The following is a 12,187-nucleotide window of genomic DNA, read 5'->3' as shown; positions in this document are numbered from 1 at the left end:
CATTCAGCCGCTTCACCAATGATCTTTCTTTCATCATAAGGTCAGAAGTGGGATGTTTCCTGATCATTGCACAATGTTGAGTACCATTCGCAACTCCGTGCCCAAATGCCGCAAGACCTAGACAATATTCAGGCTTGGGCTGATAAATGGCAAGTAACATTTGTGCTACACAAGTGCCAGGCAAAGGCCATCTCCAATAAAAGAGAATCTAACCATCTCCCCTGGATGTTCAACAGCATTACTATTGCTGCATCCCCCACCATCAATGTCCTGGGGTTACCAATGACCAGAAACTTAACTGGATCAGCCATATAAATACTTAGGCTACAAGAGTAAGATTTACCAAGAGAAGACACCCCAAATTGGATTTTTTGCTGCGTGTCCATCATCTTTCATAGATGGAAGGATGCCAAACAAGAGCAGATCAGAGACTAGGAATTCTGCGACAATTAACTCACTTCCCGACTCCCCAAAGCCTGTCCACTAGAAAAGAAGCTGGGTAAATTAATCAGAATATTGCCAGGGATTTTGGTTTGGGGGGTGTGGGGGTTAACAGTTATGAAGAGTTATGATAAGTTAGGGTCCCCTCCTCTATCTCCCCTTGATCAGAAAAGCTTGTCAGGCAAATCTTCACGATTATAAAAGAGAATTAGAGTTACTTGAAAGTAAAGGCTTATGGGAAGCAAACAGGAGTGTGGGATTAAACTCCACAGCTCCACCTACTAATAGAGCAACATAGTGGTTACTAACATGTGACTGTTGAGTTATAGGTGACTTTCTGAATGTTCAAAATGATTGGCAGTTTTATGAGGAAGCAGAGCTTTGCCAAAAAGATTAGTGCTTATAGCAGGGCTATACATTGAGGAGCAGCTGCATCAACACTGAACAGACAGCAGCACCAAGAGAGAAGTAAAGTTGCAAGTGACATTTGGTAACCATTATAGTTTTTTTTTTAAAAGCTTCAAATGTTCCAGATTGTAGTTTGTGGGGTTTCATAGAATTCAATGCACATCAACAGGACTTTCAGCCTAATGGGTCCATGCAGATATTTATGTTCCACATGAGCCTCCTCTCACCTAACTTGACCTCACCCTATCAACACATTCTTCTAATCCTTTCTCCCTCAAGTATTTATGTAGCTTCCTCATGAATATATCTATGCTATTTGCCTCAACTGATCCATGTGGTAGCATGTTCAGGCTTAATAATGTTGAAATGTTGATACTTCTAGGTGGCAAGCTCTGTTTAATTGGATTTACTTTGGAAAAGTTGGGGATGAAGTGAAAGCTACAGGAGAAATTATTGAAAAAAACAAGTAAAATTATTTCCAAGGTGTGACCTTCAGTTCTCCTGTCCCAGGATAATGTAAAATTGAGTACTTTCCCCTTTCTAATTCTCTAATTCAAGATGACTACAAATGGGTGATATCATGCAAGGTGCATCAATTACGAGTGCTGAAGTCAAAGTCCCCTTTATGGAATTGGAAGCCCAGGGTGTGCTACAAAGTGCTTTAAAATTGTTGGCACCGAGCTGAAATTAAAGAGGCCTTTTCCATATGCAGATTGCTGAAACATCAAGACTGATGCCCTTGTCCAATTTTTATGCTCAGTTCCAATTACGTGCACAAATCTATTATCCTCTGCATCACTTACCATTACTGATCCTCACATTGCAGAGTAGCTTCTATTCCGATAAGAAAATGACCTGATCTCTGTTCAGGTGAGAGACACTCTTTTAGCACTAACCTCCTAGAACCTTGCTGCACTGCAAAAGGACTGTTGAACTGACCTAAGCATCAACAACTCTCCCTACCTGTCTGTCTCACACAAACATTATAACAAGGAGATGGGGGAGAAAGTGAAACCGTAAGGAAAACTAAATACTTCATATTGAAGGCACTTGTTTCCCTTCCCTAACTAGAAATATAGCAATGGCCGCTTGTAATAAACTATTTTAATGGATTTGCATTGAAGTTGTATTTCAGTTCCGAGGAATTTGTGCTACAACGTACATCATGTAGTCGTTTGGTAGTACAGAACTTGAGGATTGCTGAAAATAGAGACATGTTGTCCAAGCTTTTCGTCTTGCACTCATCAGGACAATACGCAAGAATAACCAATGTAAGGGAAAACAACTTATACTGCATGAGAAGAGAGTGCTGATTGGCTGGCAAGTGAACTCTGATTGGTAGAGACGTTGCCATGGCAAATGCACCAGTTTACGGTGACTGACAGTTAACTGCCAAGCTTTGTTAGAAATTTAAACCAGGCAGCTTGACTCTAATTCGTCAAGGCACTGTCCTCAGGAATGAACCAGCAAATGGCTGTCACTTATTTTGTTCAGCTGAAACAGGCACAATGTGTGTCCATGTTCTTTCTGTCTGCAAAGAACAGGGCTCTGTTGATTAATATATGTAGATTCCAATATGCACAAATACGTCAAACTGCGAGCCCCACTGACAATCTTGGGTAAAGGGAAATTTACAAATCCAAAGAGAGGGGTCAGGGCATCGGAGCAGGATAGTGATGTGGGTAACTCCCAACAGAATGGGACAGGAAGGGGCAGAGTTTAACAAAAATTGTACATCGGCAAATAAGGTCATTGGAGGGAATAGAGGTAAAAAAAAAGAAACTGAAATTCCTTTATCCTGAAGTTTCTTTATCTGAATGCATGAAGCATTTGTAATAAGACAGATGTACTAGTGGCACGAATAGAGGTAAATGATCAAGATCTAATTGCAGTACCGAGACATGGTTACAAGGAGACCAAGATTGGGAAATAAATATTCCAGGGTACACAACATTTTGGTTGGACAGACAGAATGGCAAAGGAGGAGGGATAGCCTTGACAGTAAAGGACGGCATAAGGACATTAAGAGGAGGAGATCTGGCCTCAGAAGATCATGAAGTAGAATCAGTTGGGGGGGGGGGGGGGGGGGGAATTAGGAATAACAGGAGTTAGAAAACACTGGTGGGAGTAATTTACAGGCCCCCAGACAGTAGTTATATTGTAGGACAGAACATTAAATGGGAAATTATTGGAGTATGTAAAAAAGGTAATGTTTTTTAATTGTGTGGGACTTTACATACATATTGGGACAATCAAACTGGGAACTGCAGTCTAGATGAAGAATTTATAGAATGCTTTTGTGGCAGTTTCTTGGAGCAATACGTTGTAGAACCAACTAGGGATAAAGCTGAAATAAAAGTTCCGAAGAAGGGTTACTCACCCGAAACGTTAACTCTGCTTCTCTTTCCACAGATGCTACCAGACCTGCTGAGTGGTTCTAGCATTTCTTGTATTTATTTCAGATTTCCAGCATCCGCAGCATTTTGCTTTTATTTTAGTGATAAAGCTATCTTAGATCGCATATTGTGTAATGAAGCAGGGTTAATAAGCAATGCCACGGGGAAATAGTGATCATAATACCACAGAATTTCATGTTAAGTTTGAAAGTGATACATTTCAATTACAAACAAGAATCTTAAACTTAAACAAAGCCAATTATGAAGGTATGAGGGGAGAACTGGCTAAGGTTAATTGGGTAAACAGACTGGAAGGTATGGTGGTAAATGAACAGAGTGAAACATTTAAAGAAGCAATTCAAAGGGTTCAACAAAAGTACATCCCATTCAAAAACATAAACACGTCCAGAAAAACCCATCCGTGGCTCACTCAGGAAGTTGAGAGTATTAGAGTAAAAGAAGAGGCTTACAATGTTGCAAAAAATAGGAGCAAGTCTGAGGATTGGGAATGTTTTAGAAACCAGCAAAGGGCCACCAAAAAGTCGATAAAAAGGGAAAAAATAGAATGAAAGTAAACTAGCCAGCAATATAAAAACAGATTGTAAGAGCTTTTATAAGTACATAAAAAGGAAGAGATTAGCTAAAGTAGACATTGGTCCCTTAGAGGCAGAGACAGGAGAAATCATGAGGAATGAGGAAATGGCAGAGGGACTGAACAAATATTTTGTGTCTGTCTTCACAGTAGAAGACACAAGTTCCATACCAGAAATAGGGAGTAACCTAGGGGCTAAAAAGAGTGAGGAAATTAAGGATATTGATATCAGTCGAGAAAAAGTATTGGAGAAACTTGAGGGACTAAAATCTGACAAGTCCCCGGGACCAGATGGTCTACATCCTAGGGTTCTAAAAGAGATAGATGCAGAGATAGTGGATGCATTGGCTATGATTTTCCAGAATTCCTTAGATTCAGGAACGGTCCCGCCAAATTGGAAGTTGGCAAATGTTATGCCGCTTTTCAAGAAAGGAGGTAGAGAGATAACAGGGGATTACAGGCCAGTTAGCCTAACATCAGTTGTTGGGAAGATGCTGGAACCTATTGTTAAGGAAGTCTTAACATTGCACTTGGAAAAACAAAGTATGATTAGAACAAGTCAGCATGGTTTTAATAAAGGTAAATCCTGTTTGACAAACTTAGAGTTTTTTGAGGATGTAACTAGTAGGGTAGATAAAGGGGAACCAATAAATGTAGATTACCTGGATTTTCAAAAGGCATTCGATAAGGTGCTACACAAAATATTAATAGGCAAGACAAGGGCTCATGGTGTTGGGGGAAATATATTAGCATGAATAGAGGCTGCAAAGAGATATAGACAGGTTAATTGAATGGGCAACAAGATGATAAATGGAGTATAATGTAGGGAAGTGTGAAGTTGTTCACTTTGGTCGTAAAAATAGCAAAGCAGAATATTTTTTTAAAAGGTGCAAAACTGCTAAGTGTTGATGTTAACAAAGACTTGGGGGTACTTGTACAAGGAATGCACAAAGTTAACATTCAGGTCCAGCAGGCTATTAGGAAGGCAAAGGCATGTTGGCCTTTATTGCAAGGGAACTGGAGTACAGGAATAAAGAAGCCTTACTAAAATTGTAGAGGGCTTTGGTGAGACCGCACCTGGAATACTGTGTGCAGTTTCGGTCTCCACATTTAAGAAAGGATATACTTGCACTGGAGGCAGTGCAGCAAAGATTTACTAGATTGGTCCCTGGGATGAGAGGGGGGGTGTCCTATGATGAGAGGCTGAGTAAATTGGGCCTATATTCTCTGGAATTTAGAAGAATGAGGGGCGATCTAATTGAGACATACAAGATTCTGAAAGGGCTTGATAGGGTAAAAGCTGAGAGATTGTTCCCACTCGTCAGGGAATCTCGTACACAGGGACACAGTCTCAGGATAAGGGGTCAATCATTCAGGACTGAGATGAGGAGAAATTACTTCACTCAAAGGGTTGTGAATCTTTGGAATGCTCTATCCCAGAGGGTTGTGTATGCTCCATCATTGAATACATTTAAGGCTGGGATAGATAGTTTTTGGTCTCGCAGGGAATCAAGGGATATGGGGAATCGGTAGGAAAGTGGAACTGAAGCCCAAGATCAGCCATGATCGTATTGAATGGAGGAGCAGGCTCAATGGGCCATATGGTCTACTTCTGCCCTATTTTTTGTGTTTTTATATACATATCTACATGAATTTAGTTTAAATATTTACATGGAACAAGTAAATAGTCCTCAACAAGCTCATTCATAATGTTATTAGCCCTAAATCCTGCCTCATTAAATTATGTCAGCCTGGTGGATCTCAACAAATTTAAGTAAGCTTAAAAGTTGCCAGCATGACTCAGTCAGAGCAGAAAATTGTTGTTTCAAGCTCATAAGCACTCCAGGTGCAGCATTAAGTGAGTGACGCATTGTTAGAAATGAGATTCTTCAGATGGGGTGCTGAACTAAAGTTCTGTCTGCCTGTTCAGATGTACTTTTAAAAACTGCAGGGGCACTATTTGAAAAGGAGCAGCGGGTTCTACTGGTGCTCAGGCCAGCTAAAGCAGGAAAGCACCAAAACAAAGATTTAAGTAGTCACTCAACCTTTGTTGCTGGGGTGATGCTGACCCAAATTGGATACTGCTTTTAGTTGCACAAGTCAGTGCATTTCAAAAATGTTATTCACAGTGTGAAGCTGAGAGAGACATTCAGCTGTTCAATAATTTGTCAATCACGAGTAACTCCAATTTAGTTCAATTGGAAAGTCAATAGTTACGAGCAGAAAAATACTTTGAATGGCTCAGCATCTTGTGCAAAACACAATCCATACTTAGCCTAGAATTTTTAAAGGATGGCTTAATGCATATGAATGGATATTGTTTTATTCCACAGCGCACACATCCCTCGCCTTAATGAACATAAAATATATCAAATTGTGACTATTTAAATCAATAATATTCCAAAGTAGAATTGCATAGAATTTACAACACAGAAACAGACTGTATAGCCCAACTAATTCATGTGGGTATTTATCCTCCATGAACAGCAATTAAAGTCCCGTGTGTCCACCTTGTTCACATATCCTTTTATCCCCAGTTCCTTCATCCACCTATCTAACCTATTCTTAAATGTTTATATGGTCTCTGTTTCAAACAGTAACTCTGCTAGTGCATTCCATAACCTCATAACCCTATTGAAAAAACATTTCTCGTGCTCTCTCTTCCTAAATTTTACACTTAATCATATACCGTATCTCCCTTTATTCTAGGTCCCTCATCCCTGGAAACACTTTGTACCTATTCCCTCTCAAGCTTTCACAATTTTAAACAACTCGATCAAAAGATGCTTTAGTTCCAAAGAAAATATTCCTAACCTTTGAACTTTTCTTTCCTATTTGTATTTCCTCATACCAGGCAGCATCCTTGTAAATTTGCACGGTACCCTCTGCTGCCTCAACGCCCTTTCTGATGGTGTGGAGTCCAAAATGTACACGGTCCTCCAACGTGATCTTAACAAAGGTTTTATATAAAAAGAACTTGCACTGAAAGAGCACCTTTCACATTCCCAAGCACTTTACAGTCAATGAATTACTTTTGAGGTGTAGTCACTATTCTAAAGTAGGAAATGCAACAGCCAATTTGCACACAGCAAGGTCCCACAAATAGCAATGATCAGACAACCTGTTTTAGGGATGTTGGTTGAGGGATAAAAATTAGCCAGAACACCATCGAACATACAAATTAGGAGCAGGAGTAGGTCATTCGGTCCCTCGAGCCTGCTCTGCCATTCAATAAGTTCATGGCTGAACTAATTACTCCACATTTCCACTTCAGAATCACAGAATAATAGTGCAGAAGAGGCCCTTTGGCCCATCGAGTCTGCAATGATGCATTAAAGACACCTGACCTGTCTACCTAATCCCATTTGCCAGCACTTGGCCCATAGCCTTGAATGTTATGGCGTGCCAAGTGCTCATCCAGGTACTTTTTAAAGGACGTGAGGCGACCCGCCTCTACCACCCTCCCAGGCAGTGCATTCCAGACCGTCACCACCCTCTGGGTTTTTTTAAAAATTCATTCATGGGATGTGGGCATCACTGGCCAGGCCAGCATTTATTGCCCATCCCTAATTGCTCTTGAGAAGGTGGCGGTGAGCTGCCTTCTTGAACCGCTGCAGTCCATTTGGGGTAGGTATACCCACAGTGCTGTTAGGAAGAGTGTTCCAGGATTTTGACCCAGCGACAGTGAAGGAACGGCGGCGATACAGTTCCAAGTCAGGATGGTGTGTGACTTGGAGGGGAACTTGCAGGTGGTGGTGTTCCCATGCATCTGCTGCTCTTGTCCTTCTAGTTGGTAGAGGTCGCAGGTTTGGAAGGTGCTGTCTAAGGAGCCTTGGTGCATTGTTGCAGTGCATCTTGTAGATGGTACACACTGCTGCCACTGTGCGTCGGTGGTGGAGGGAGTGAATGGGGTGCCAATCAAGCGGGCTGCTTTGTCCTGGATGGTATCGAGCTTCTTGAGTGTTGTTGGAGCTGCACCCATCCAGGCAAGTGGAGAGCATTCCATCACACTCCTGACTTGTGCCTTGTAGATGGTGGACAGGCTTTGGGGAGTCAGGTGAGTTACTCACCTCAGGATTCTTAGCTTCTGACCTGCTCTTCTGGCCACGGTATTTATATGGCTACTCCAGTTCAGTTTCTGGTCAATGGTAGCCCCCTAGGATGTTGATAGTGGGGGATTCAGTGATGGTAATGCCATTGAATGTCAAGGGGAGATGGTTAGATTCTCTCTTGTTGGAGATGGTCATTGCCTGGCACTTGTGTGGCACGAATGTTACTTGCCACTTATCAGCCCAAGCCCAGATATTGTCCAGGTCTTGCTGCATTTCTACACAGACTGCTTCAGTATCTGAGGAGTCACGAATGGTGCTGAACATTGTGCAATCATCAGAAAACATCCCCACTCCTGACCTTATTACTGAAGGAAGGTCATTGATGAAGCAGCTGAAGATGGTTAGGCCTAGGACACTACCCTGAGGAATTGCAAAGTTCTTCCTCAAATCCTCCTTAAGCCTCTTGCCCCTCACCTTAAACCTGTGTCCCCTCGTAACTGACCCTTCAACTAAGGGGAACAACTAAGGGGATCAACCCTGTCTATGCCCCTCATTATCTTGTACACCTCGATCAGGTCACCCCTCTGTCTTCTCTGCTCCAGTGAAAACAATCCAAGCCTATCCAACCTCTCTTCATAGATTAAATGTTCCATCCCAGGCAACATCCTGGTGTATCGCCTCTGCACCCCCTCCTATAATGTGGCGACCAGAACTGCACACAGTACGCCAGCCGTGGCCTTACCAAATTCTATACAACTCCAACATGACCGCCCTGCTGTTGTAATCTATGCCATGATTGATAAAGGCAAGTGTCCCATATGCCTTTTTCACCACCCTATTAACCTGCCCTTCTGCCTTCAGAGATCTATGGACAAACACGCCAAGGTCCTTTTGTTCCTCCGAACTTCCCAGTGTCAGGCCATTCACTGAATACTTCCGTGTCACATTACTCCTTCCTGCCACTTTTCTGCCCATTTGACCATCCTGTCTATTTCTTCCTGTAACCCAAGACACTCAACCTCACTGTTAACCACTCGGCCAATCTTTGTGTCATCCGCGAACTTACTGATCCTACCCGCCACATAGTCGTCTATGTCGTTTATATAAATGACAAACAATAGGGGACCCAACACAGATCCCTGTGGTACGCCACTGGACACTGGCTTCCAGTCACTAAAACAGCCGTCTGTCATCACTCTCTGTCTCCTACAGAGAAGCCAATTTTGAATCCACTTTATCAAGTTACCCTGTATCCCATGAGCATTTGCTTTCTTGACTCCCATGTGGGACCTTGTCAAAGGCTTTGCTGAAATCCATGTAAACTACATCAACTGCATTACCCTCATCTACACACCTGGTCACATGCTCAAAAAATTCAATCATATTTGTTTGGCATGACCTCCCTCTGACAAAGCCATGCTGACTATTCCTAATCAAATTTTGCCTCTCCAAGTGGAGATAGATTCTCTCCTTCAGAATTTTATCCAATAGTTTCCCTACCACTGACATGAGACTCACTGGTCTGTAGTTCCCTGGCTTATCTCTACAACCTTTCTTAAATAGTGGGACCACATTAGCTGTTGTCCAGTCTTCTGGCACCTCTCCCGTGGCCAGAGAGGAATTAAAAATTTGGGTCAAAGTCCCTGCAATCTCCACCCTCGCCTCCCACAGCATCCTGGGACACAAATCGGCCGGACCTGGAGATCTGTCCACTTTTAAGCCTGCCAAAACCTCCAATACCTTGTCACTCCCTATGACAATTTGCTCAAGAACCTCACAGTCTCTCTCTGAGTTCCATATCTACATCCTCATTCTCTTGGGTGAAGACAGATGCGAAGTATTCGTTCAACACCCTACCAATGTCCTACCCGATAACCTTTCACGCGTTTGCTTGTCAAGAATCTACCTACCTCTGCCTTAAAAATATTCAAAGACTCTGCTTCCACTGCCTTTTGAGGAAGAGAATTCCAAAGACTCACGACCTCCTGAGAGAAAAATTTCTCCTCATCTCTGTCTTAAATGGGCGACCCCTTATTTTTAAAGTGACCCCTGCTTCTAAATTCTCCCACAAGGGGAAACATCCTTTCCACATTCACCCTGTCCAGACCCCTCAAGATCTTATACATTTCAATCAAGTCGCCCCTTACTCTTCTAAATTCCAGCAGATACAAGCCTAGCTTGTCTAATCTTTCCTCATAAGACAGCCCGCCCATTCCAGGTATTAGTTTAGTAAACCTTCTCTGCACTGCCTCCAACGCATTTACATCCTTCCTTAAATAAGGAGAGCAGTACTGTACACAGTACTCCAGATGTGGTCTCACCAATGCCCTGTATAGCTGAAGCATAACCTCCCTACTTTTGTATTCAATTCCCCTCACGATAAACGATAACATTCTACCAGCTGCATGCACGAGGACACCCAGATCTCTCTGCATCTCAGAGCTCTGCAGTCTCTCACCATTTAGATAATATGCTTCTTTTTTATTCTTCCTGCCAAAGTGGACAATTCCCCACATTATACTCCATTTGCCAGGTCTTTGCCTACTCATTTAACCTATCTATATCCCTTTGTAGCCCCCTTATGTCCTCTTCACAAGTTACTTTCCTACCTATCTTTGTGTCATCAGCAAATTTAACAATTATATCTTCAGTCCCTTCATCTAAATCATTTACATAAATAGTAAAAAGTTGAGGCCCCAGCACAGATCCCTTTGGCACACCACTCGTTACATCTTGCCAACCAGAAAATGACCCATTTATGCCTACTCTGTTTCTTGTTAGCTCGCCAATCGTTTATCAATGCCAATATGTTACCCCCTACACCATGAGCTTTTGTTTTCTGTAATAACCTTTGATATGGCACCTTATCAAATGCCTTCTGGAAATCTAAGTACAATACATCCACCAGTTCCCCTTTGTCCACAGCACATGTAACTCCCTCAAAGAACTCCAATAAATTGGTCAAATATGATTTCCCTTTCACAAAACCATGTTGACTCTGCCGGATTACCTTGAATTTTTCTAAATGCCCTGCTATAACGTCTTTAATAGTTTCTAACATTTCCCCTAAGACAGATGTTGAGCTAACTGGCCTGTAGTTTCCTGCTTTCTGTCTCCCTCCCTTTTTGAATAAAGAGTCACATTGGCTATTTTCCAATCTAACGGAACCTTCCCCAAATCTAGGGAATTTTGGAAACTTAAAACTAATGCATCAACTAACTCTTCTACTCTTCTTCACTGTGGGATCTTTTACTTCCACCTGAGAGGGCAAGGTTTAACATCTCATCTGAAAGCCAAGACCTATGACAGTACACTGACTGTTGGCACAAGTGGGCTTGAACCTATGACCTGCTGACTCAGATAAATTAATCACTACATCTTGATACCTTCAATGCTGTAACTGCATATAGACTACGTTAACATTTTGACTATTCGTCCACCTAGCCCGTGTAGAGCAACACAGACTACGTGTGGGCAAAATTCATACATTTAAGAAAACCAGCCTTCAAGTACTCACATCATCATTTTGTTGGGCTTCCTGCATGACAAATTCACGTACCATGGATGGATTGTACTCAACCAAATAGGAAAATATATCAGTAGCTGCACTTCGCACCTGAATATCATCCATACCCTGGAAAATCAATATTTTAAAAGTTAACACACAATAGATAGACTTGGAAAGAAAGTAGTGAGTCTTGGTCAAACTACCCATCAAATCAATACCGTTACCACATATTAAATACTGCAATTTAATAATGTTTTCAGAAACAGACGACCATTAGAGTTGAAGAGTAGGCTCCTTATGCTGCTTCAGGAATTTATATCGTTTCCTAACATGATTCATCCAGTCCATTTGGAAACCTTGGTAATGTGCTCCACGCTTACAGTAACATCTAAGTTCTGTTTTTTCTAACCGCAACATCCCCCAAACTATCTTTAAACCGCGACTTAGTTGTTGAATCCTGTGCCCAAAGATTTTCTATGAACGTCTTAAAGACTTGAATCTTAAAATCAAGCCCCTCTCATGCTTCCTTTCTCTAGACAGAGAAGTCCCAAGGTAGACAATCTTTCCTCATAACCAAGTCTGTAGCTCATCAATCAGTCTCCTAGCTCTCCTCTGGACTCCCTTCAATTCTACATCTTTCCTCCAAAATCTGAATACAGTAGTCCAGATGCAGCCTGACCAAGGTCCGATACAAATTCAACATCGCTTTCTCAGACTTGTAGGTCACATCCTAGCTACAGATCAAAACTCCATTTGCTTTTAATCACCTCCAAAACACCACACTGATAAT

At 42.0% G+C, this 12,187-nt stretch overlaps 1 protein-coding gene across 3 annotated transcripts in view; it reads right to left on the bottom strand.

Annotated features, from left to right (window-relative positions):
- smek1 (SMEK homolog 1, suppressor of mek1 (Dictyostelium)) overlaps positions 1-12,187 on the bottom strand; it is a 135,955-nt gene that overhangs the window by 44,599 nt on the left and 79,169 nt on the right. For all 3 annotated transcript variants that reach the window (XM_068038541.1, XM_068038542.1, XM_068038540.1), the window contains exon 7: positions 11,407-11,523. In XM_068038541.1, the coding sequence (XP_067894642.1) occupies positions 11,407-11,523 (117 nt within the window). The remainder of the gene's footprint in view (positions 1-11,406; positions 11,524-12,187) is intronic.

Source organism: Heterodontus francisci, chromosome 9 (genome assembly GCF_036365525.1).
Source record: "Heterodontus francisci isolate sHetFra1 chromosome 9, sHetFra1.hap1, whole genome shotgun sequence".
Taxonomy (NCBI): Eukaryota; Metazoa; Chordata; class Chondrichthyes; order Heterodontiformes; family Heterodontidae; genus Heterodontus; species Heterodontus francisci.
This window is presented reverse-complemented; position numbering and strand designations above follow the sequence as displayed.